This window comes from Falco cherrug, chromosome 14 (genome assembly GCF_023634085.1).
Source record: "Falco cherrug isolate bFalChe1 chromosome 14, bFalChe1.pri, whole genome shotgun sequence".
In the NCBI taxonomy this organism is placed as follows: Eukaryota; Metazoa; Chordata; class Aves; order Falconiformes; family Falconidae; genus Falco; species Falco cherrug.
Window position 1 is genome coordinate 19,415,901 of NC_073710.1, and position 24,974 is coordinate 19,440,874.

The following is a 24,974-nucleotide window of genomic DNA, read 5'->3' on the forward strand; positions in this document are numbered from 1 at the left end:
CTAACAAAGTTTGTATGTGTGAACGTTTCAGACTTTGCTTTAACAGTATGTTCTGAAATACTCGGGCATTGATAATAACAAATTTCAACACTTACAGAAGAGTTTTCATCTGCATCTGTGCTAGGTGCTAATGTCTTCCCTTTTACATCTTTTTGCCATCTGCCCTTTTGGGTGTCAGGTTCTTTATGTAATATAAGGCTGATATATAAATATTTTCCAGGTTTTGGCATGCTTTTATTTGATTAGAATTGGTGGTGTCAGAGCGAGATATGTTTGTATAGGTAAAGAGAGGGTTTGGAAGTAGAACAACATGGATTTTGTTTGCAATTCTGCCACCTCCACTGCTTAGTCACAGCTTTGTGCCTCTTTTTCCACCTATGTCACATTACTTTGTCTGTTTAGGAGTCTTTCTAGCTAAAACACTGAAGTTTATGCAGTGTAGCTTATCAGGACTTTACAGGTTCTCACATTTATTATAAAAGTAACCAACCCTCTTAGTAGACAATTGCTGTGTTTATTTACATTTTTTTATTTTGTCTTGTATCCTCTTGTCTGTATTTTGCAAATTTGAAATATACCAGATCAATATTTTCTTTATAAACAGTTTTTATTTAGGTACCTAAATAACAGGTCAGGCTTCCTGGAAAAACTCCCCCTGTTGCTCTCAATTTCATAACTTATTTATGCACAGTGGTTTCTAATTTTTAGACTTGGGCCATTGGTGAAGGTTTTGAAAGCAGGAAAACAATAGGGATTGTGTTATGTAAGCCTGTTATCTTGTAAATTTTGGAAGTCTTAACTTAGCAGATAAAACATACTGTTCCAAAGCTCATGTTAACGTTTGTCTGTCCTAAGATTGCACTAACATATTTTTGTTGTAAGATAATGAATGTTGAAACTTGTAAACTGAGGCTGCTATATCAGCTTCATCTCTCTTCAAAGCAGAAGAATCTGGGAGATACCTCATAAAATTGGTGGTGAGGGTTTATAGCTAAAAAGATATTTTTATCTATGTATGTATCTATGTATCTGTAAAATTAAAAGTATCTGATTTTAGGAGAAGAAAGAACAAATGTCTTCTAAATTTTGAAATTACAGTGATTAGTTTTTGAACCAGCATCCTCCTGACCCACATACCAAGATGTCTTCAGTTGAAGAAGTGTGTCTGATTTGAAATGTGAGCAGTGTTTACATGGAGCAAAAATTATTTGCTGAAGTTTCTGGGGATCTTGTTAATAATTGCTTTGAATTATTTTGTAATGAGTCAACAGATACTTGTTTTGATGGCTAGCATGTACATTTTGTTGACGCTTAATTTACTATTTCTCATTCTGCAGAAATACTGGAAAATGTAAGACTAATACATAAACCAGTGTCTTTGCAACCACGAGGGCTGATCAACAAAGGAAACTGGTGCTACATCAATGCTGTATCCTTACCTGGGGAAAAATTAATACACTTAAGTTAAAATCTGTATATTATATCTGTCAAAACTTTTTCTGGATTATTCTGGTAAGTATTTTATAAAAGTCTTTGTCTTCCCATATCCTGCTACCGTGGTTAAAATGTTTAAGGATAGCATCTAGAAATCCAGGGGTATTTTGGATCATTGAACCTTGTGTCCGGGGTTCCCCTGCGGTTGGCTGCACGCTCCTGTTTGCAATTCGTCTCTTACCTCTGTCAAAAGATTCCAGAACTGTAACTTTCTCATGACTGAAAATCTTCATGTAACTTCTAGTTATATTTACTCACGACTCTTTGAGGATCAGCTTAAGTGGTTATTTCTCTTTTGTGCTTGAAGTAAGTATTCTTACTTTTAGGCTGCTTTAGCACTTTGGTTAGTGGATCATTTGGTTTTCTGTTGAGCAGGCTATTGCTGGCCTGTAACTTCCGTAAACGCAGTGTTTAAAATAATCCTTTTACAACAGGATGGAAGATTAGCGTGGTCTTAAATGTATTAGAATTGTATTCCCCTGCAAAAATAACTTTTACCTTGGGTAACAAAAATCTTCCTCCTTCAGCGCTGCGTTATGATAAGTTTTATTAATAATAGCTTTGTATTAATATATGTACATCTCCTGTATTAGCAGTGGCTCACTGCCAAGTGATAATTGGGATGCTTCTGTTTTGTCTGCTAGTACTGCTAGTGAAAACTACGCAGACCAATTTCAAGAGTGATTGAGGCAGAACCTAGTAACCTATTTCCAAACCAGCAATTGTGCTTTAAACTTCAACTTTTATGTTAAATAACCAGTTCTGCACTCCTTTGGTTGTGTGTATTGGCTCTGATTTTTTCAGTCTTAAAACACTACGTGGGAATTTATTACTCAATTTTTGCACACTGGGAATGAAGTTAATGTCTCCTTCTAGCTTGAGATCACTGCCTTTTTTGTCATATCCCTGCCCCTCCGGTCTTTTGATTTCCTCTGTTCACTGTTTTTGACAAGTAGAATAGATTTTGATGTTTTCAAAGTATTTTCTCCCAGCATACACTGTAGTTCTGCTGGTTGCTCCGAACTCTTCTTTACATTGCAGAATGTTTTACATCACAGCAGATTCTTTTTTGATTTGGCTGAATCATCACCTTTGACTGTCAGCTGGATTCTTCCATTCTTTTCAGAAAACATGTTGCAGGTTATCACTTGCTGGTTTTCAAATGGTTAATTTTATAAAGTCTTTCCTATGAAAGTTCTTTTCCTCTCCTGTTCCTAGACTAAGTGTTGCCTTACCCTTTTAATTGAAGCTTTTGACATTATTAGTGTTGGTGAAATCACTGCGTGTTACAAGATGCCAGGGCTTTTTACTACAACTTCTGTACATTATTAATGTTGTGATAACAGTCCGTCCATCTGTTCCGATTTAGCGATTGGATCGATCTACATAAGTTAGCTTTGTTTTGCATATAATTGTAAATATAGTTGAATATTTGGTTAATATGCAGATTACATTTTCTGAATATTTCCTTAATGCCCCTGCATAGACCCTGCAAGCCTTGGTTGCTTGCCCTCCAATGTATCATTTAATGAAGTCCATTCCAATGTATTCAAAATCGCAGCGGCCGTGTACCTCAACACCAATGATAGACAGTTTGTAAGTAGCTTGTTAAAAAGAAAACTAAAATATCTATGCTCTGACTAAGCTCATTCAGAAATACCTAACAAATAATTGTTTACTGCAATTGTTGAAAGTTGGTATGTATCCACAAGTCTTCCTTTGTGTGGATTTTTTTTTTTTTTTTTGGTCATATGTAATGAACTTGGTATTTTACAACTGCTTGACCAGTCAAGGAAGATAGTTCCTGTTCCCTGAGGAATATTGGTTTTAAATAAGTGTTTAATATGCAAAAATAAACTGTGAGAGTCGCAAGAACTAACAAGAGTACCTTGGTTTCATTAGCAATGATCAGGTTAATTCTTATGTCTGAACTTTACTCAGACTTCATTATGATACTCTTCAATTTTTTTTATTTTTTTTTGTTATTGGCAGTCAGTAATGACGATGATCTAATGTTATTATTTGTCCTTCTAAGTCTTAGCTTGCTGCTCATGTCTAGTTGTTCCTTCCATTCTGTTTCAGTGTTCGTTTAATGAATGAGTTCACTAATATGCCTGTACCTCCTAAAGCAAAACAAGGTGAGTGGGAATAGGGGGAGAAAACTTGTAAAATCATAAGAAAGTTTTGGGGGAAGGATCCACGTGGTGTGACGTACTCAAGACCTTTAAGTACTGGTGCTTTGATCCCCTTCGTGGGTCTTTGGCCTTTTGGGGTTTACTGAAACCTTAAAAAGTTTGCTGCCACTTTTCTGTCAGTGTTACACTTTTTCTTACTGGTGGTTCATGTCAAGAAGTCATAGATGTTGCACCTTACGTTGTTTTTTCTTCTATTTCGTCGACCAAAGGTGCAAGTACAGTAAGAATAGTTGTTGTTGATAGTCAGGTTAACTGTTAAGATATCTTCTAAGAACATGCCTGTTCTAACAAAATCTTTTACTCCGCCTCCTTCGTCTGCATATTTCCAGCTGTTTTATCAGCTTGCTCAATTCTGTCATTCTTCCTTAAGTACTAAACACGTTAATTGGGAACAAAATGGGGCCATAATAGGAGTCTAGCAGTTTGAGATTGCCTGCAGGCATGTTATCATGGCTTTTAATTCCTCTCCATCCTATGCACTGTATCAATATGAAAAGCCTTGGAAGTAAGATTCTTGCTAATAAGTGTTTAGGATTAATGATGATGCATAGTGAGGAATAGAACATTTTTTGATGCAAATTAATTATCTTGTAGGCTTCCTTTTTTTTTTAATCTCTAAACCAAGCCTGTCATATTACCGACTTACAAAAAACAATTTCAGGAATGTGTTTATGTAACATTATAAGAAAATATCATGAGGAGCTGGTTGTTCCAGTGATTTCCAAACAGTTCAGACATTTCTGTGGTTTGCTGCTTAAGTTTTGTTTCTGTAAAACAAATCTTACTGTCTTATGCAACTTATTATACTACTAGGTCATTTTATTATGTTGTGTAGTTTTCAAATATAGTTTCTGGGGCCTTGTATTGCCATTAAGTTGAACATGCTGTCAAATGATTTCTTGTTTGTTTTTTGTTTTGTTTTTCTGCAGTGAAGAAAAGTGATCTATTAGAATTACAGATATATAAAATATTTAAGGAAGTGTTCTTTGAATACAAAAGAAGTACAAAAATTTAACTAGAACTAGAATTGATCTTTTATGATGGCTGTGGATATTCTTGTTAATCTTCAGAGTGTTGACTGTAGAAAGAGTACTAACTCCTAGACAATCTGTAAGTTTATGTAGGGTGATGTAGGATGTTTTTTTTTTAAAAACGTGTATGGATAAAAGGGTTGTATCTCATGAATCCTGAGCTAGAGTCATTAAAATTGGAATAAAATTATTAGTAAGAAATGATTTTGGATTCCAAAATCTAATGAAGTGTGAAGATAATGTTAAGGTATAATGTAGAAAAACTTGTATATTTTGTTATTTATATGTACTTCTCTTTTGCCTTGCAGCTTTAGGTGATAAAATTGTTCGAGACATCCGACCGGGAGCTGCCTTTGAACCTACATACATTTATAGACTTTTGACGGTTATAAAGTCAAGTCTGTCAGAAAAGGTGTGACTTAAAAAATTTCTACTTTTGTGGAACAATGTAAAGCCATACATCAGGTTCTAAATACCGCTAAAATCACCTAGCTGATCATTCATTCTAATGAAGCTAGACTGTCTTGAGACTTATAGGAGGATGCTAATTACAAGTTTGGCGGTTTGATACATCAGAATAATGAAAAAATTACTATGGGAATGGAACATCTCTTTTTATAAAGAAGATACCTATTGATTTGTATTTAAGAAATGGGCAGTTGTTCGTTTCTGCTTGGAATGGTTGAAGATCCACAAAGACCTCAAAATACTATTTCAGGTTTTGCCTCAATTTAAAGAAAAGATAATAGTTCAAACCATCTTTTGATTTGGCCTTGGTTTGACGGCAACTTTCAATATTACTTTGGAAAGACATAGGAAAAAAAATTAATTACCACCTTGCATGTTAAAAGGAATTTGTAATGATAAGAACACAGAAATGCTTGTTTTCAGGTCAGGCTTATGTGTGTACTTACTGCTTATGGCAGGTTACCAATTCATGTGTTGGTTCTTTTTGAGCTGGTTAAAAATGAGGGGTTGTTACAGCAAAATTTAAACTTTGTTTGACTTTACAACTTAGACTGAGTAGTTGGTAAATCAGCTAAATTAATAGGTGAAAGTTAGATGTTCCATGTCGTGAACCTTCTGTTAGAATGAAAGCATGAAAATGTCATACAATAATTAACCCCCCCACTTTTTATTCAGGGCAGGCAAGAGGATGCTGAAGAATACTTGGGATTTATCCTCAATGGACTACATGAAGAAATGCTGACCCTAAAGAAACTTCTCTCTCCACATAATGAAAGTTTGTGGATTTTTTTTTTTTTTTTTTTTGTAGCAAACTTTAATTTCTTTCCAATATTTTACTTTTCCTTTTTTTTGGTAGTGATTCTGTAATACAGAGCGATGTTTGGAATAGATGTTGAGACAGGGATAGAATGCCATGTTTTAGGGGGCTCAAGAGACATTGACAAGTAATATTTTGTTAAAATTTGTCCAAAGGATGCAATGAGGCCATTCTGTCCAATTTACAAATGATCCAAAGTGTTACTGGGTATCTGGAAAAGCATTATCATTCTGAGCAACAGTAAGTCATATACCTGGTCCTCCTAAACACCAAATTGCTGTATTACAAATTTGTGCTGAGGTCAACTCAGTATTATTTGAGGATAAGTCAATTTGACTAGTTTTAAGCATAGGTAGTTGGTCTGCCATTCATAAGACCTGCAATGTCAGTTGTTTACTGGGGTTTTGGCTCTTTCCATGGTAGTTCAAAAATACATCAGTGTGTTTTTTCACTGATCTTTAAACCACTGTTAAGATCTTTTTTTGAAGTGGAAACTTCTAGACTAATGGCTGATTTATATCTAATATAAACCAGAACATATTAAATTATTTTCAAATGCTTACTGACCAAGTTGGAGAAAAATTTTCTTTGGAAGAAGTATCAGAATTTCTGTGCAGGGTAAAGTGCCATTTTATTTTACAGTGGCTTTACGTTTGGGTCCCCTAATAAAAATGAAACACAACACTCTTAGTCTTAGCCAAGTATAGAATTAAGATCACTAGTTACCCAATTTCTCTTTAGTAGGGTAAATTTTTTATGATATAAAATGATCATTCCATATTTTGTTTTTTAGCTGTGTGCAGTTTATAGCCTCCTGACTTTGGCACTTGCAAAGAAAATATTTGCTAAGCCTTGGGTTCCCTGTAAAATATCTGTGCAGAAAAGGAGTTGTATTTAATAATGGCATAGTTATGTTTCCAGAATAACACTTGACTTTCTAATTTTCTACCCCATAAATTTACAACTAAAAATATATGAAACTTTGCTAGAAAACTACATCTGTTTACATACAGTCATCAGTAAACTGCATACTGTTAATACATAGATGAGTCCAGTTATGAGTGACCCTAGAATATACTTTTTCTCATTTGCTTTCTCAAATCTGTGATCTATAAAAACATTTATCCTCTGAAAATTATTTGTATTGGGTCTTCTGCCTTTCGCATTCTTTATCTGCATACATGTTTTATTTGTAAAAAAAAAAAATCAATGCGTTTTTTATCTTCTTCACTTTAAGAACTCTCAGTGTCCAATGGCCCTGAGGCTCAGACTGTTCATGAAGAGGAGGAGCAAGATGAGCAAGGGGAAGGCAGTGAGGATGAATGGGAGCAAGTGGGACCTCGCAACAAATCATCAGTCACTAGACAGGCGGATTTTGTTCAGACTCCAATTACTGATATTTTTGGTGGTCATATAAGGTGCAGTACTTTTTCGTAAAAGTTGTTGAAACTTTAGGCTGCTTTGCTCTGCTTTGTTTTCTGTGTTTTTCACCATTATTGGCTAGTTGGATGGAAGAGACTGTTTCATACTTTGTTCAGGCCAGGAGAGGTGAACTTTCTCCCATGAAACATTTATTATGCAGGGAGAGAGTTACAGAAGATGGACCAGGATGATCAAAGGATTGATCATATGATTCTGACTTTACTGTAGAGTGAATCTTTTTAAGTGTCTTGAAAGAACAGACTGTTCAGAAAACAAAAGCCCTGAACTGCATATAGCGAAAGCGTTTGATATATGTATGCTTTATATATGAATGTCTAAGAATTCCAAAGAACTTTATAGCTACCTGGTTTTTTGTGACCTCTTGACTTATTTTGTAAATAAGGATACTAAGGGATAATGAGATTTGCTAAGAGTTAAATCTGGCCAGTGAAATAATAAAATAAAAAATTGTACACTTTTAGTTAGTTAGACACTTATGCTTCCCAGAAGCAGGAAAGTTATGTGTAATAGTTTAATATTAAAGGCCAAAGAAGTTTGGAAAAATGTAAATTACTACAAGATGTTACAGGAATGAAAAGAATGTGGGACATTACATATATTCAGGTCTGATAGCAGATCAAGGCAGAAAGTAGATACTGGAAGAGTATTTTTTTGGAAAGGAAGCCTCCTGACTTGTTTGGAGAAATGTGTAATTTAAAATGAAAGCAAGGTAAACACTTGTGAAAAACATGTTCCAAAACAAAAGTGCTAGACTGGAAGAATTATTTTTAAATTGGAGACAGACACTTAATTGCTAGTATTTGACTCCCTGTGTTGCCCTGTGTTGCCAGGTCTTCAGTCTAGAGGTGTGAATAATGTGGGCTAGTGCCTTCTGCCTGTGAAATGCATTGAAGTTATTCTTCTGGGATTTGAGTCAGACAGCTGACAAATAAAATGATACTTTCTGTAGAAATTGGCAGACAGATGTTTGTATGTATTGATGGAATTCCACATTGTTGATGTGTTCATGAACCCCAGGTATTGTTAATACCCTTAGCATATCTGTCACAGCTAGAATTGTGTAGATCTCTCCTGATTCCATTAAGTTTTAAATTACGAATACCAAGAGAACGCTTGTCTTCTGTGGAGGTCCACAGAAGGTGACGTAAAGCAAAGGTAATACTGAAAAAAAGTAAAAGCTTGCCCTGACCAACAGAACCACAGGGTGCAATCCAGCATCTGTTTTCTGCTGTCACCACATCACATAATTGTGCCTCCAAACCAGGTCACACAATTTACTGCAGAAACAGTATCCCATGCGATGTTGGAAAGCTTCATCTTCTGAGGCTGAGGGTGGAGATAGGAAGGATTGAATACAGAATTGCCGGTCTATTTCCACTACAGGAAGGCATCAGAAATTGGAAAAATCAAATGGAAAAAGCAGCTAGGAAAACATGGTTTGAATTGGCATCTTTTGGCTTGGGAAACTTTAGGCTGTCCTCTTGAGGCTTTAAGTGTCTATTAAATGCCCCTTTAAGCACAGTTGCTTAAAAAATAACAAACGGAAAAAAACCCCAACAACAACAAATCAGAAGGGCTGCTTTAGGCACTGTGAGGCTTAAATGTGTAAGTATGAAGATACACAGTTGTATCAGGGTCTGGTTTGCCTGTGTGCAGGAGTCCCTTTTGACTTCCAGCTTGTGTGAATTTCAAATATTTGTTATGCAAGCTAGCTCACAAGTCAGTTAAAGTCTGCTAAATATTTCCGTAAGTAGTACCAACTTTTCCCTTGAAGTGCACTGTTGTGTTTTTTTATTTTAAACAATTACATTGTTGTAGCTTAAGCAGGATAGCGATGGGCAGTGCCTGCTTTCCTAAACAATTCTTGCTGTACAGTTCTTACTGTATCCAAGGATAATTATTCATAGAAAATTATGCATGACCAATTGATTTTTGTAATTATTCTAGTGATACTGTCACAGAAAATCATAGTTCAGCAAAAGTTTTGCTGTTGAGTCAACTTCTGCATATCTTTTTGAAAAAAAATGTTTTGAAGAGATGTTAAATTTAATTTCTAATAACTTAAAAAAAAAATTCCTCAACATTTTCTTTTCAGAATATTATTGGTATTATTAATTTCTAACACATGGACTTGAAAACAGTTGAAGTTGTTAGCGTTTTTCTGTTGATTATTGCACTAAATGGTTAGCTTAAAAAGGGTTTAGGAAGTGTATCCAAAAGCAGCAAGACTTACACAGTGAAGCGCTTGTTTGTTGAAACACTATGCTTTCCATGTGTTAAAGGTTTTGTCCTTAAATATAGCCAAGGAGGAAGTGTTAAACAAATAAAGATGCTACTGTTTTTCATACGCTCTTATTTCCTCTAAAGGTTATATATTTGCCAACATAAAGATGCATTGGCTTTCTCTTGGTGCTTCAGGGCTTTGCCTGAGCCAGAGGGGCAGTTTTGATAGGAGTTTGCAGTACAGGCATTAAAGCTCTATGTTAACATTTCATACATGACCTGGAGAAATGTCAGCATGGCTACTAGATTAGAGCTGTGTTAATTATCTTACTGCTTTCAAGCTTTGTAAGGCTCAGTGTAACAACATAATAAATTAATTATTTCTTTGGCTGTGTGAAAGCACGTTTTTATAGCAGGTGAGGCTTCTTAATGTTAATACCTCTTTCAGAATAATAAAAAAAAATAATTCTTGAGCCATGTTTGATGGTTTTAAGTTTCCAGCAAATTCTTAAGAAAAATGAAAATCAGGAAGAGTCCACTTAGTGCAGTGATGTTGTGGCTGAAGCGTGTACTCTCATTGCACAGAACAATGATCACCAAGGGAGGCTACTTAAAGGGTGCAACTGAATACACTTCAAACAAAAACAGAAACCAAAAAAACCCCCAGGAAATATTTTCATGCCCTAGGTCGTTACTTCTGCCAGTTTTCCGAAAGACTCCAGTTCCTGCACAAAGGAGTACATGGGCAGAGTCTGGACACAGAAAATGATGGGAGGAAAAGGAAATGCCAGTCCTCAGTGGAGCGTAGTTTATATTTCCTGTGGCAAGATTTAAGCAAATAATTTAAAATCACTGTGAAATTGGTTTAGTGAAATGACTAAAAAAATTGGTGTATTTTTATTGGAAGACATGGAATCAGTTGTAATTTTTACAGTAGAACAACAGTTAGATAAGCACTAGTATTTTGTACTTCTGAAGATCTGTTAGAAAACGTAATTTCAAAACTCTTTAACATGAAGAGTCTGGAGATGAATCTTTTTAAATGCCTTATGAAAAATTTCAGTATTTTAAACTTTTGGTATTTATCCAATAACTGTTTTAATCCTTGCATGTATAAAACAATTAAGCTATAATCCCTGTATGCTCTAAGTGGATGTGAAAATCAATCGAATCACAGTAAAGTAGATTCAGGTGGTTGAAACACGTTTAACCTTTGTATTTGTGTGTGTTGTTTTGGATTAACTATAGTTTGAGTAACGAAGGTAGACTTCATTCTTGCTGGAAGGTTTTGTATTGTTGAAAATTAGTCTGCTTTATTACATTTTAACCTTTTTGTTTCCATAGATCTGTTGTGTACCAACAGAGTTCTAAGGAGTCTGCTACACTGCAACCTTTCTTCACCCTGCAACTGGACATCCAGTCAGACAAGATACGCACAGTTCAGGATGCGTTGGAAAGTTTGGTGGCGAGAGAGTCTGTCCAGGGTTATACCACAAAAACCAAGCAAGAGGTGTGTTCTGTTGACCCCTTTTGACAGTCAAATACTGAACTCTTTAAAAGGGTTTTTGTACAGGTCTTGCTTTACAAATGCTTACTTGAACACTGTTAATTATGTTAACAAAAGAGGTACCAACCTTTTCAAAGTGTCCTGCAGCGGTAAAATATGTTACAATTGAACACATGTACTGAAAGGAAGAGAGCTAACCCTTACACAAAACCATGCCTTTAAATAGGTGCTTTTTGAGTTGTAGTAATTGGTTGGAGATTTTACTGGAGTATATATTACATTAACGGGGTGAACTGTCATAGTAACACGTACTATTATGAGTAAAATAGCTTTTAGCTGATCTTATTGTACTGATGCCTGGGGATTGCCAGATGTTCTTGATAAAGGAGCAGCTCTTCAGCGTATGGTCTAGTTTTAAGAAGAAAATTCTTGTTAGCAGAACACTTGCATGGTTGTGTGGCTATCTTCGATGGGTTTTGATTTACGCATTTCACTTAAAAATAATAAAAAATTAATTGATTGTAGGCCTGAATAGAAGTCCATCTAGAACCTTACTAAAACATGTAACGATCACTGTCTTTCTCTCTGGCTTAATAATCTGAAGTCTTTCAATAGCCAGTAGCACCTCCATCCAGTGTCCTTGGCGCTTTGTAGTTGACTGGTTTGCAGTACACAGCCCTAAAAAACCCCAACTTGTCAGTAATATTATACTCAGTTTTAGGTCATCAGTTCAAAAAAATGTTCTTCACAGAGAATATCTGGAAAACAATAATCAAAATGGATGGCAGTGTAAGTTGTGATGTAAAAAGAGCCAATAAGGGGGAGCAGAATCAAGAGGAAAAAACATGAACATAGGGAGATGGAACCCAATGTATAATATGTCAAAGGCTGCCCTGAAAAGGAAGAGATGATTTGTCTCAGTGATACTCAAACAGTAAGTAGGAATCAGACCTACTCTAGGTGCTTGTGGAGTTGTCCTCACTGCTTTAAGAGAATATTGGAGAAACACCAGTTATTTACACAGATTGTTATAATTGATTCAGAGGGGATGGAGTAAGAAGACCTTCTGAGATCTCCAAGCCCTGTGATTCTCTGTCACTTTTAAGTACCAGGACATTTTATTCTGTATTCTCATGCATCTCTGCATTTTTTTTTTTATTGTCTTTTTCAAATAATACCATACGTAATAGTAATAATTGCAATAGAAAAATACTTCAAAGGAAGAAAAGCAAACTTTTGACATTTACAGTTTGAGAACTCCTGATACAGGGTAAGAAATTAAACTTTTTCCCACACTAAGGTATTGCCTTGCTTCTTACGGTGCACATCGGTGAAGAGCATCATCTCTGGAGTGCATGGACTACTTGGATGGAAATGTTGGGTACACTGTTCATAATTTCTTTCAGTAGGCTAGGATAGAAAGAGGCTCTTGAGGTGTAGATGTTCTCTGATGTGCATTTTTGTGTCTGTAAGTTTTCTGAATAGTCCACATGAGAACATGCTTAAAGGATGGACCTTTTTATTGAAAAGCTGAAGATGGATAGCTGAAACTTGTATGCGTTGTGTACTTGGAGTGTTGGGCAACATTTATTTCTCCAGTTATCTTCCATGTGAAAGAAACGTTTGCAATGCAAACTCATCGTGATTTGCCACATAGATTTTTGTTTTGCTAGTCATTCATTTTTTGTTTTTTACTGCAGATGGGTTTAACTTCTTTATTGACAATCCAGTGTTCAGCTATGAGGTGTGGAAGAAATGGGTGTTCAAATTAGGTGCTGGAGGTTTGGTCTGGCTTATATTTTAGCGTCTGAGTGGAAATACAAGCATTCTAACATGTTACATTCTACTAAAAGTATTGAGTTCTCCTGTAAGACAGCACTTTGGTTGAAGGTCCAGTGTGCTTTTAAGTCATATACTGCAGAGTTTATCATAAATTAATATAATAATAACAAGGAATCCGTGATTTTTTCCTGGTAGTGTATTTAATTTTAAATATTTATTCCTCTCAAGGAGTAATTTTGAGCATTTAGCAAAAAATGACAGATTTTCATCACCTTTGTTCTCTGTGTGTGTTAGGTGGAGATCAGTCGAAGGGTGACACTAGAAGAACTCCCACCTGTTCTTGTTTTACACCTCAAGCGGTTTGTGTATGAGAAAACTGGTGGATGTCAGAAGCTTATCAAGAATATTGAGTATCCTGTTGATCTGGAAATTAGTAAAGGTAAAGACTTATAAACACAAATTTCCAGTTTTTAGGGAAAAGATAATGTGTTTCCGAGGGGGTATCTGTTTGTTTTCCAGTTTTGTTCATTCTTGTGCGCAAGACTTCATCTCCATTGTTGCTGGAAACAGCAATCTGGATGAGTATCTTGTATGCATCTTTTTTCTTTTGTTTTTTTCCTCCCCTTTCATTGCCCCCTGAATAAAATGAATATATTTGGATTTCTGGGTTTGTCTTGCCCAGCCTGATACTGCCTGTATATGAGATTGGGCATCCATTTTGCAAAGAACATAATGGCAGAAGATCTTAAAACTTTTGGGACAACCTGGACATTGGGCTGGTCAAATAGGGGCTTCCTGCCCGTAGGACTGCTGAGGACAAATATCGGAAGTGATCCTGTTGAATGAGGAGTATATCTGTCCCTATACAAGGCTGTCGCCAAGTAATACTAGATATTTTTATCTCAGATTTCATTCAGAGAATTTGCAAATTGTTGTAATAAACAGTGGCTGATGAAAGGAAACTGGTGTTTTATAGAAAATGCAGCCTGGAGGTAGACAAGCCATAGTTCAGAGGTTAAACAACAAATTTCTTTCATTTAACAAGTGTCTTGAGGTACTGATTTTTGAAAGGTGTGAGCTGGCGTATAATCCAGCATCTGAAGCTTGCCAAAGGAAACGAGTTTTGTTTTGATCTGAGTAATTGACTGTTAGCCAGCCAGTAGCACAAATAAAAAAATCGAGTAATGATGACTCATATCTTGAGATACGTATCTTATCAGACAGTACCCTTTTGTTTTACTTAATATTTTATTTTTTAAATTTCCTTAATATAGATTTGTAGAACTAGTTCGGTTTGCCTTGACTGACAAAAATTACTTGGAATCTGAAATTCATTTTTGTCACTGTCTGACATCAGGAATGAAAAGAAAAGAATAAATAGTCTGATGTTTTGACCCCTCCTTTTTTTTTTTTTTTCTTTTCATTTTTTTTTTGGGTGGTATTTTAAAACCTTCCGTAAATATTAGTGTTCGGCAAACCTCGAAATTTATTCCCTTGGTTGTGAGGTATTGGAACCATCACCATTCTTTAAAGGCTGTATAATACATTTCAATTAAACTTTCCCCTTTATCGTAGTGGTGGTTTCTCCAAGAAACAATTGATCCTTTTGAAACTGAATTTTTAAACTTGCTAACTATTGCCTTTGTGACTTTTTTTTCCTCCTCCAGAACTACTATCTCCTGGTGTGAAAAGTAAAATTTTTAAAGGCCAAAGAACCTACCGGCTCTTTGCAGGTATTTTGTCTATATGCCTCTAGCCCCTGTACTGAAAATACAAATTCTGCATATAGAATTCTAGAAACACTGAAGTTTCGTGGATTATATAAAATACTTTCTTTTAGATTACAGTGAGGTAGCTTGTGGGTGTCAAATTCTTGGGTTTGGTGGTGGGGTTTTTTTGTGTATGTGCATATACATATATATTGTTACGTCTGTATTTATATATCTCACTGATCCAGCTTTGTGGAACAACAGTGTTCTGTAACAGACCCACCCTGAAAAGTATCAACAGTAGCTGAAATACAGCTGCAATACAACTGGACCTAAAATATACCACATATTCTCAGTTCTATGTGTCTTTGGAGATGGCTGAATGCTGGCTTTGCATCCCTTTGAACCCTCAGGACGAGTATTGCTGGCAGGGTATGAATAGCGTATTGTAGTGGAAAAGTTTAACTTGGAGGAGACGATGATTTTTGTGTGAGGAAACAATGTTTTTAAGAGTATCTGTGATGTATATGAAATAACCTAAATGGGTAGTTAAGATTGGAAGCTCATGTAAGGATTCAGAAGCAGCATTTTAATCTTGAATAAAACAGCCTCTGGGCAGTAATGAATTTCTTGAAGTTGAAAACTCCTACACAGTTTACGATTTGCACCTGCTTGTTTGTGTTGGCGTCAGGAGAACATAATAAACTGGAGAACCGGCGGTCTTGCCTTCTGCATCACCAAATCTGTGCCAGTGCTGGTGGCCTTATGTGACTGGGTGGTTTGGATCCAGTGTTGTGACCGCTGAGGTTGCAGAGGGAAATAGCTTACCTGTCTCTTGTGGAAATTCAGGACTGTTTCTGACAGTGGTTGTTTTTTGTTTTTGTTTTTTTTTTTTTTTTAATTGATAGTGGTTTTCATGGGATGAGTTTAGACAGTGTATTTAAGGTGGCTTGAAGAAGGTGCATTACCGCTGTAATTTTTTTCTAACTTCATCTGTGGAAAAATGCAATACTTCAGTCTTCTGTCAGGCTAGGACTTCTCATCCACAGAAACTGAGCTTGTTAGATGAACTTTAAATTATTAAAATTTATTTTCTATTTTCAAAATTACTAAAATAATTTTGAAGAATTAAATTTCAGGTATCATCCAGGATTTGCCTAAATACTTTGACGATAAATTTTAGAAAGTCAGTAATTCATAATCAAGCTACTGTAAAAAAACTATTTCCTAAATGCCCCAAAATACATGTATGTAGTATAGCCTGTCTTTTTGCTTTGCTTAAGTCAAGTTACTGTAAAATGTTTGTTTTCATAGAAGTATGAAGAAAATCTGAGTAAGCTTGAAGTGTGACTTGTCTGAAAAGAGTGTAAACGATTTCATAGTTACATACTTCTGCTCGTGTGTCAAATATGGCAATTCCTTCTGGGTTTTGTTTATTCTTGTTAAGTATATGGTTAGGGCTCACATGTTCCTAGAAGAAGTTAAATGCAATTTCTTATATGCATCCTTAGAATTACGTACATAAACAGGTCTCATCCGCTCGGAGGCAGTGGCCACAGCTAGCACCGAGAGCTCAGCATTAAGCTTTGAGGTTGGTTTCTGCGAGGAGAGCTGAGATGTCTTTTCTGCAGAACACTTCGAACAACAAGAGATAATTGAGGAAAGAAGCCAGTTTAGATTCTCTCTTGGAAGCAGCAGTGGTAGCAGTTAATCAGAGCTGTTCAGTTTTGTTAAGGTATTTACAGGGAACTAATAAATGTGAAACTTGTAGATTGGTACTTCCACAGAACCTGTTTTCATAATTAAATTGTCGTTAAAATAATGAAAAAAAAAAATGGTCAGAGGGGAAATAACTGACTTAGAATTGTAATCAATGCAGTTTGAAAAGTCTAGCCTGATTTTTTTTTAATAGACTACTACATAGTTTTACCTCCTTGTTTTGTTTGTTTTTTACAAATAGTTTCAATAAAACAGTGTCAGCAGACAGAGCGAGCGTGTGGTTTGGAACATCTCGCTAAGCATTGGCAGTACCTGTTGGAGGCTCGGAAGGGTGTGTTGCACTGTTGCACGTGGCCTTTGTGAGGCAAATCCTTCCCAGAAAATCCCCTAGGAAGTTATAAAAAAAACCAATTCAGTGCTTTTCATTCTTAATTGACTTAAACCTTCTTTTAGAATCATGAGATTTGGTGTGCTGGAGAAACATTTCTAGTATTACATAGCATCAAATGTTAGCAAGCAAACACTCGGCACTTAAAGATTCTTGCTTTAGCCAGCTCTTGTCATCTGGCTGAGCCGTGAGTGTGCCGTGAAGAAAGCAATAGGTGACAGTTTGTCGTCTTTTACTTTTTCAGTGGAGATTTAACTATGTATAGTGTATATGTGCATCACGAATCTCTCTTTGCAGTTGTCTATCATCATGGAAATAGCGCAACTGGTGGCCATTACACTACGGACGTCTTCCAAATTGGTCTAAATGGCTGGTTACGCATCGATGACCAGGCAGTCAAAGTGATAAACCAGTACCAGGTGGTGAAGCCGTCTGCGGAGCGCACAGCCTACCTCCTGTACTACCGCCGAGTTGACCTGCTGTGAAACTTCTCCCTTTTACGCTGTGTGTGCAAGATACCTGCTTTGTAGAACGCCAACTATCACTAACATTTTTCTCCTGTACATGCTCTTTTGAGTGATTCTTTTTTCTTTTTTTTTTTTTTTTCCCCCTTTTTTTCCCCTTTTTTCTTTTCTTTTTTCCCTTGCAACTATGGGATAGAGTGATAAAGGAAACTACCTTGGGTTTGTGCACAACATAGTTTGTGTTGACTTTTGACTTTGCAGAATGAAGTCACTTGGTTGAAAGACTCAGTCTTGTGAATTACAAAAATACACACAAAAAATATTAATCTGAGTTAATGCTGAATCCTAAGATAAGAAAAGGGGATTTGCATTTGATTCCCACTTTCTAATTGCGTAGTAGAAGAAAACCCTGCACCAGCAACAGAACTTGTAGATTTCTGTGAAAATGTTTTATCTTTACTTAAGTAAAAAAAATAAAAAAATAAAAAAAATGAAAAGCGCTCTCTGCTTCCCCAATAGTTTTTGATAAGTGGTAAAATATGAGCCGATGTGTATGAGATGGAAATGGTCCTATGTGCTTCAAAAAAATGTACGAACGTACAAAATGCAGAGTTGCTGGTTCCTGATAGGAAGACACATTTTAATAATTGTGCGATGAGAAACTGCTTAAGTACACATTGCAGATCAAATATTTGGAGTTAAGATGTTAGTCTATATAGATGGGTGATTGTAACTTTATTGCTATTAAGAAATTTCAAACTGCATTTATGCTTCTGTGTACATGAAATTAAAAAAAATGGGCAAAATAATCAAGATTGATATTTCTTTAAGTCTGCTTTGTTTAATTTTGCTGTCTGCTCTCCTATAATGTTGAGTTCCTAATTGTACACAGTTTAGTGATATCTAGAAGTATAAAGTTGTCGCCCATCAATAAAAGTCACAAAGTTGGTTTAAGGTGTGTCTGTGGGTTTTGTTTTTCCTCAAGTGTAAAAAAAACCAACCCTGGGAAACGCAGTACATTGCTGTGCTGCAGTTTGACGAGGGGTAGCTGGCGTTCCCCAGGTGAAGTGTAGATGATTTTTGTTTGTTGTTTTTACAACTTCTTGAAACTTCAGACATGTTCCTATTTGTCACCAAGGTGGAACTGCACTCTGAGCGGGGAGGGACAGGGAGAGGCGATCGGTCAGCTCGGGGCAGGTACAGCGCTGCGGGACGCGGTACTGCCAGGGCAGCCAGAGCAGGGGGCTGGATCCCTGCTGGATCCCACGGGAAAGCCCTGCAGGTTGTGTTTGATTTTTGTTTGCCTTTGACTAAAATACTCCCTTCTTTTGCTGGTTGACTTTTTCATTCACAACTTTGGTAAACTGATCAGCTTCCTGTTGCCTTTCTTGCTCCTGAGGCGACAAAAAAAAAAAAAAAATTGTTTAATCCTTAATTGGATGCTAGTGGTGTTATGTGCTTATTGCATTGTTGCAGAGGCATTACAGTTGCAAGTGATTAAACACGGATTGTCAGTAAAAGGTTAAACTGTATATACTCTTACCAAATGTGATTCATTTTTTTTTAAAGTGACATTTAGGAAAAAAAATATTTTCTGCAAAGCTGTGGATATAAAAATAGTTGCTTTAATTTTACAGGCACTGCGTTCCAATAAATTCCGTTAGTATTTTGTTAACTTGCTGATTTCGTTTTGCTTCGGCTGGCCTGCCTGTCCGGGGGCTTTGGTGCCAAGCGCTGTGGGCTTTTGCAGGAGGTGGCGGCAGCTGGGTGAACACGTTGGGTTTCAGCACGTGCCCCTTGGCCGGGCTGCCCTGTGCCTGCTGCCCACCTCACACGGCCGCTGGTGGCCTTGCAGGAGAGGGGAAGGTCATTCCCGGCTGCTTCCTGGAGGCAGGCAGAGGTGGAGACGTTGAATGGCGGCGGCAGCCGGCGCGGTTCCAGTTGGCAGGGCAGTCCCGCTGGACGTGCGGCTCCTGTAGCAGAAACAAAATTCCTGCCGCTTGGCCGGGTGTCGGATGAGCAGTAAGACCTGCTGATGAAAACACTTGCCCTCTGACTTGTGGACAGTGTCGTGGGATGGTGGAGAACGTGGGTCTTTCCTACCAGTGGCTGGCGGCTGGGGATGCTCTCCCAGGGTGTCGGCGTGCTGGGCACCAGCTGTAACTGGGAGCATCTGGCCCCGCGGCTGTGGCGAGGCTCAGTGGGTGGTCCGGTGCTCTTAGAGCTGGGGGAGCTTCAAGTGGATGGTGGGTTTCTTTCTTGAATTACTAAGCGTTGTCATGTCTGTCTTGCTACCCCAGTCCTGATGCTGTGAAAATGTTAATGGTGTTCTGTCGCTTGTTTTGGATATCCAAACGTACGGTTATTTTTTTCGTTGCTCAACACATTGTAGTAGTATATTCTGACTTTAAAATTGTGACCGAGACGCTGTTCTTGATGTTGGTGACATTACACCAACTCGGAAACTATTGCCTGTCCAAATCTTGTTTTGATTTTGGCTAGTCAGAGGGAAAACCTCCGCTCCCGGCTGCTCACTGGGCACGGTGCCCCGAAGCTGGGGCTACAGAGGCAGCGTGCCCGGGGGCTGCTGCGGGGCTGGGCTTTCCAGGGTTTCCCAACGCAGGGCCACCCGCCTGGGGATTACCCCAGAGCCAGGGCTGGTGAGACATGGTTCTGCTTTGCATTTGAAACCTGGGGGGAGTGAGGGTGGGTTCCCAGTAAGAAAGAAACCAGATTTTGAAATTACTGTTTTGTGCCGGTGGTTTGTTCGTGTCCTGTTTCCGCACCCTGGCTGAAGCTGTTCTCTGTGCTGCAGGAATAATTTATTGTTTTTTCTTTCTCGTGGCTGTGTGGTGTTACCTGTATCTCCAGTAGCCTGTGGAAAGGCTTACCAGAGCAGCCCAGATAAAATTGCAGGTGATCGGTAATTAATATATTGCTTGGTATCGGGCCCTTGCAATTAACTTCGGTCTTGACTGGATGAGGTGGTTGGCCGGTGAGTTTTGACCCACGTTACTCAAAACCTACAGGTTCCAGTTTGCGGGTAGGACGTCGGCTGTATTTAGTAGAAACAAATTGAACCGTATGTTGCTGGTCTGCTCTCGCACGAACGGGACTCTCGAACGGCGAGGGATTTTCTAGCAAAAAGCTTTTACTGTTTACAGGTGTCTTAACCAGTTGTGGATGGCTTTGTAATACAGGTGCGCTAAGAAATCTTATTTTGGGGGGTGGTTGCTGCTTGCAAGCAGCCCTGCAAGGCTTTCCCGGGACTTGGGAATGTGCAGTGAAGTGGCGTTCAGCTTTTCTGCTGGCTTTAGGAAGAGAAACGCCGTGTTATTTTCAGCCTTGCTGCAAGTAACCTACGAGTCTTCCCGGTTATGGGCGACTCCCCGGCTTCAGCAATGCCGGTGTGTGACCCGGAGCGGGTGCCGCTTCGTGGCGAGCGGTTTAGAGTGGAGTCCAGCGCAGCAGAAGGAGCTTTAAAGGTAAAGAGAAGAAGAGGAGGGAGAGGAAGAAGTGAGGAGCAAGATGAGAAAGAAAGAACTGATGCACGATGACCGCAGTTTTACTAGTATTTCCTTTAGCTGTGCTTAGCTTCCGCTGAGGTTTGCTTAGTGTTGCTGCATATGCGATGGATTAATATCGGAGTATTTAAATTACGATTGAATTGCATCATATATTTTTACCTAATACAGGCTTGGTCCTAAGAACGTCCTGTGCTATTTGGTTTTGCTCTCGGGAGGGGTTTGGTGTTGAACGGTGCCTGCAGCTGCAGGAGCTCAAGGACTTTTCCTGTCCCCTGTGCATTATCCCCTGAGGTTAAAGAATAGAAACTGAATTAATATAGAAACCGAATTTATACAACCGAGATCTTTCCTGTTCGTAAAAGACCTGTATCAACATCTCATAAAAGTTGTCAGGAGCGGAGAAGGTGACATAGAGAAACTCCTGCTGTATAAATGCAATTCGTTCTTGAGTCTGTATATTCAATTCTAGATTTCACTTAACACGAACAGGCTTCAGGTGTTATTAATTATTCACAAGAAATGGCAATGAGTAATTCAAAAAGCAAGTGTTGAAATCCTCTCTTAGTATGAAATGGAAGTGGTTCAGATGGTATTAATTTCTTGATTTTTCACTAAGATCCTACAAATGCACTTGTTGCTAAAATCTGTCCTCTGCAGTGTATTACTCAGGGTGGGGGGAGGAGTAAAAAGTATGTGGCAACACTGATGTGAACACATAACCGCAATTTTTATTTTCTATATTAAACTCCTCCCATCATTGCAAAACAAGGAATTTGCAGCCAATTATTTGCTTTGACTGTCAGTGATTATGTAAGAGATAAAAAACCCCAACACCCAAGACGACCCCCCCTCCAGTACACCGTAATTTGCGTGGTTGTTTACTGACGGTTAAACCAGGTCTTAAGAAATGTGTTTTTTAAAAATGCATATTCAGACCCAAAGTTTTCAAAACTAGAAGCTTCGGATGTGGAAGTCCAAGAGGCCGTTAGACGAGTGTTGGCCATCACCCGGCTCTGCGCGGGGAGCGTTTGATGGGGCAGGCGAGAGGTTACCCAAAGCACAGGGTATTTGGGGGTGGGGGAGGTCTCTGGGTGTTAATTACGAAACCGTGGGGGGTTCCATGATATCCCCCAAGAGCAGGTGGGCTGCCGGCAGGGGCTTGCTCTTCGTACATGTACTCTGAATCTCTCTTGTCCCGAGCAGGATTTTGGAAAGAATTTATATTAGCGTATAACCAGCTGTAACGGCTGCGGAGCTTGTGATTGCAGTTTGCCGTCTCTGTTTTGGGGTGAAATCACCAAAGATGAGCGCTGGGTTAGTATTTCTGAACTGTTTCAGTCTGCAGACATGTACCAGCTCCTTTATTATTAAAAAAGTGTGTTCTAGCATCTCTCGCTGCGGAGGGGCCTGGGAGGCGTGGTGAGCTGTGGCAACGTGGGCAGGAGGTTCGTGGTTTGTACGTTCACTCGTCCTCAGTGCGGTCAGCGGTGCCCCAGAATTTTCTAAAATCGCTGCTGCTTGTGCACCGATTCCCTTGTCTTACCTGGGCACTGGTGAAACAGCACAGGCTTGGGGAAGTTTTGTGGGGAGTCGTTTTCTTGCATATCCTCAGCAGATTAAATGTTTGGGGAAATGTTTTTTTTATTATAGGAAGGAGGAAAAGAAGCCGCAGATGAACCCTGGCGGTCACAGTCCGGGCTGCCCCAAAACAGGAGAGCAGTGGCAAAGAACGAAGAGGCCTTCCTGGTACCAAAGGTTAGTTCTGCTTCGCAGTAAACCTGTAAATGCCTGGCTTTCGCTCCCGTGATTTAGAATCCCCGCGCTCTTAATCCATCTGCTGCGTAATGCCAAGGCAGCATTGTGCCGTGCGCTCAGGAGACTGGAGCATCCTCATCTCATCCCTGCGGGAGGGCAGGATGGATTCAGGAGGGTTCCTTGGCTGCCTCTACCCCCCTGCATCATCCTCCAGCAGAGACAAAGCCCAGGTGGGGGAGGGAGATGTGAGTAGGCAGCGAGGTAGGGGCTGGTGGCCCCAAGCAGGAGCACGGCCATGCCACTGCCTGCCTGGCACCCAGCGGGAGCTGCTCGGGCTGCTGGGGTCACTGGGCACACTGGGCTCTTGCACACAACTACACCAAGTTTCTGAAGTTTCTGCACGTTTCTTGTTGCCACTGGGTTTGCTCCATCCCCCCGTCCCCCCTGTACTCGCTCTGTTCTGGAGCCAGAGACAAAGCCAGGTGGTAACAGGACGGAGCACGAGGGCTTTGGGTCTCTTGCCCTGCTCTTCGCGCTGCCCCTGCTCAGGTTTGGTGCTGCTACTATAGGAATAGTAAATAAAGGGGAAAATAGTTGACGTTGAGAATGAAGACGTGCTGTCTGCATGCTCAATTAGGAGGGCATTGCGAAATCTGTGTTTCTTCCTCTTCATTGGCTATTACATTAAAAGCCTCCTCTCCTAATAGATACTTACATATGCAGCCTGCTTTATGTGGCTTTTACCACATATGAAATGGAGACGTTATAATCAAGGCAGTAATAACGCTGAATGATTAAAAGTAACTTCTGATTGTTTTGGCTTGGGTCAAATGTATGACCTGAAACTGCTGACTCGAGGCAAAATGAGGTGGGTAAAAAGTCTCATTCTGGGCTGTGCTCATCCCTAAGCACAACCGTGCACAGCTTGTACAGGGAAACCGTGGTGGTGTGTATTAAAAAAAAATAATTAAAAAATAGATCTTTGTAAAACAGCAGGCTTGATAGAGAAGTCAGACAGCCCAAACCATCCTAAAGGAATTCATTTCCCGTGGGTACATTTGGGGAGATTACAAAATACTGGATTTCTCTGAGATCTGGAAATCATTTGTACATCGGTATGTGAGATGTAGAGCGAGTTAATTCAGCTTTCTGGTAATTGGAGTGAGCAGCACTTTCTGGGGGCTGTGAGTCAGGGCTGCGGAGCTGCGTGGTTTCAGGCTGGCAGCTGGGGGGGCACGGTGGCTCACTGCCGCTGGCCCTCCTTATTCAGGGGCATTGGGGAACAGGGGGCTGCAGCATCATTCAGCTGATGAACTTCATCATTTCATACAGAAGCAGCCTTCTGAAAACACAGCAAACTCATCGATCCAGAGTGAATCAGAGGAGCAAGGAAAGTAAGGGGATGATACAGTGATTTTTAAGGCAAAACGGTGCAGAACCTCCTGCTGACCCAGGGCTGTGTGGTCTTTGAGTTGCCCGTGTCGGGGCAGCATCCGAGGTTTCTCGGGAGCGAGCAGCCTTGGCAGGGCCAAACGACGGGCCATATGTTACATACACAGTTTGTTTTGAAGCGCACAGAAAGTCTTTGTAAATACAGCTGGGAGAATGTGGCCAGTGGGGAAGGGCAGCAGGGAGGGGGGCTGTGGCTGTACCAGGCTGCGGGACTGGGACTGACTGGGGGAGGGCTGGGTCCCCCCCATGTCACAGCTCTGCTTGGGTAAAAGAGGCAGCACGCGCACAGTGCTGAAGGTGCACCCCAAGTGATGAGAATCTGCTACTTACTGAAGAATTATTTTAAAAAATGGTGTAAAAGATTAAATCGGCAGATATGTCTTAGGGCTGACTTCAGAGGGGTTGTTTTCTTTGCTCGGTGGAGTTGCTCTCTCGGCTGCCAATATTTGCTGCTTTGCTCACGCACTGTTGAACAAATTTGGTAAATGTCATTCTGCTTTTTGAGCACTGCTGGGTTAAAATAAGCCTCTCAGTGGCAGAGTATCTTGTAAGCTCCCTTCTTGTAAGCATTAAATAAAAGGGTTTGGTGATTTGCTCAAAGAAATAAATATTGACTCTTGAGGGGAATGGAAGGACTTTTTTTCCCAGACCTTTGGGGAGAGAACTAGGTGGTGGGTTTGGAAAAATCATAGCTGCTTTGCTTGGATGTGCCAAATCCAGGGGATGGATGCTGCCCTGGCTCCCTGCTGGGCCATTGCTGGTGCCCCCTCCACAGGGGGCTGCCCCGGGCTGGGTGACCCCGGGTACGTGCCAGCAGCTGGGGGACCCTGCAGTGCTGCTGGGTGGGGACCCCAGGGGACTCCCATGGGTGGTGATGCCTGGACCTGCTCGCTCCGGGCACTGCAGCATCCTGCTGCAGGCTTGTGGCTGCTGCAACAGAGATGCTGTAATACACTCATGTTGTTACTCATGATACTGGTTTATTTTTTCCTGTTTTTTT

At 39.5% G+C, this 24,974-nt stretch overlaps 2 protein-coding genes across 3 annotated transcripts in view; both read left to right on the forward strand.

Annotated features, from left to right (window-relative positions):
• USP10 (ubiquitin specific peptidase 10) overlaps positions 1-18,194 on the forward strand; it is a 52,794-nt gene extending 34,600 nt beyond the window's left edge. Inside the window, exons 5-14 of the mRNA XM_055726620.1 lie at positions 1,338-1,429; positions 2,981-3,090; positions 3,577-3,632; positions 5,029-5,132; positions 5,864-5,963; positions 7,243-7,423; positions 11,016-11,181; positions 13,255-13,399; positions 14,628-14,693; positions 17,074-18,194. Of these exons, the coding sequence (XP_055582595.1) occupies positions 1,338-1,429; positions 2,981-3,090; positions 3,577-3,632; positions 5,029-5,132; positions 5,864-5,963; positions 7,243-7,423; positions 11,016-11,181; positions 13,255-13,399; positions 14,628-14,693; positions 17,074-17,261 (1,208 nt within the window). The 3' untranslated portion in view covers positions 17,262-18,194. The remainder of the gene's footprint in view (positions 1-1,337; positions 1,430-2,980; positions 3,091-3,576; positions 3,633-5,028; positions 5,133-5,863; positions 5,964-7,242; positions 7,424-11,015; positions 11,182-13,254; positions 13,400-14,627; positions 14,694-17,073) is intronic.
• Positions 18,195-22,052: 3,858 nt separating this feature from the next.
• The window catches only part of CRISPLD2 (cysteine rich secretory protein LCCL domain containing 2), a 35,880-nt gene continuing 32,958 nt past the window's right edge, over positions 22,053-24,974 (forward strand). Inside the window, exon 1 of one of the 2 annotated variants that reach the window (XM_027803417.2) lies at positions 22,053-22,522. The gene's annotated coding sequence lies outside the window, so the exon portion shown is untranslated. The remainder of the gene's footprint in view (positions 22,523-24,974) is intronic. The other variant, XM_005432367.4, reaches the window with a different exon arrangement.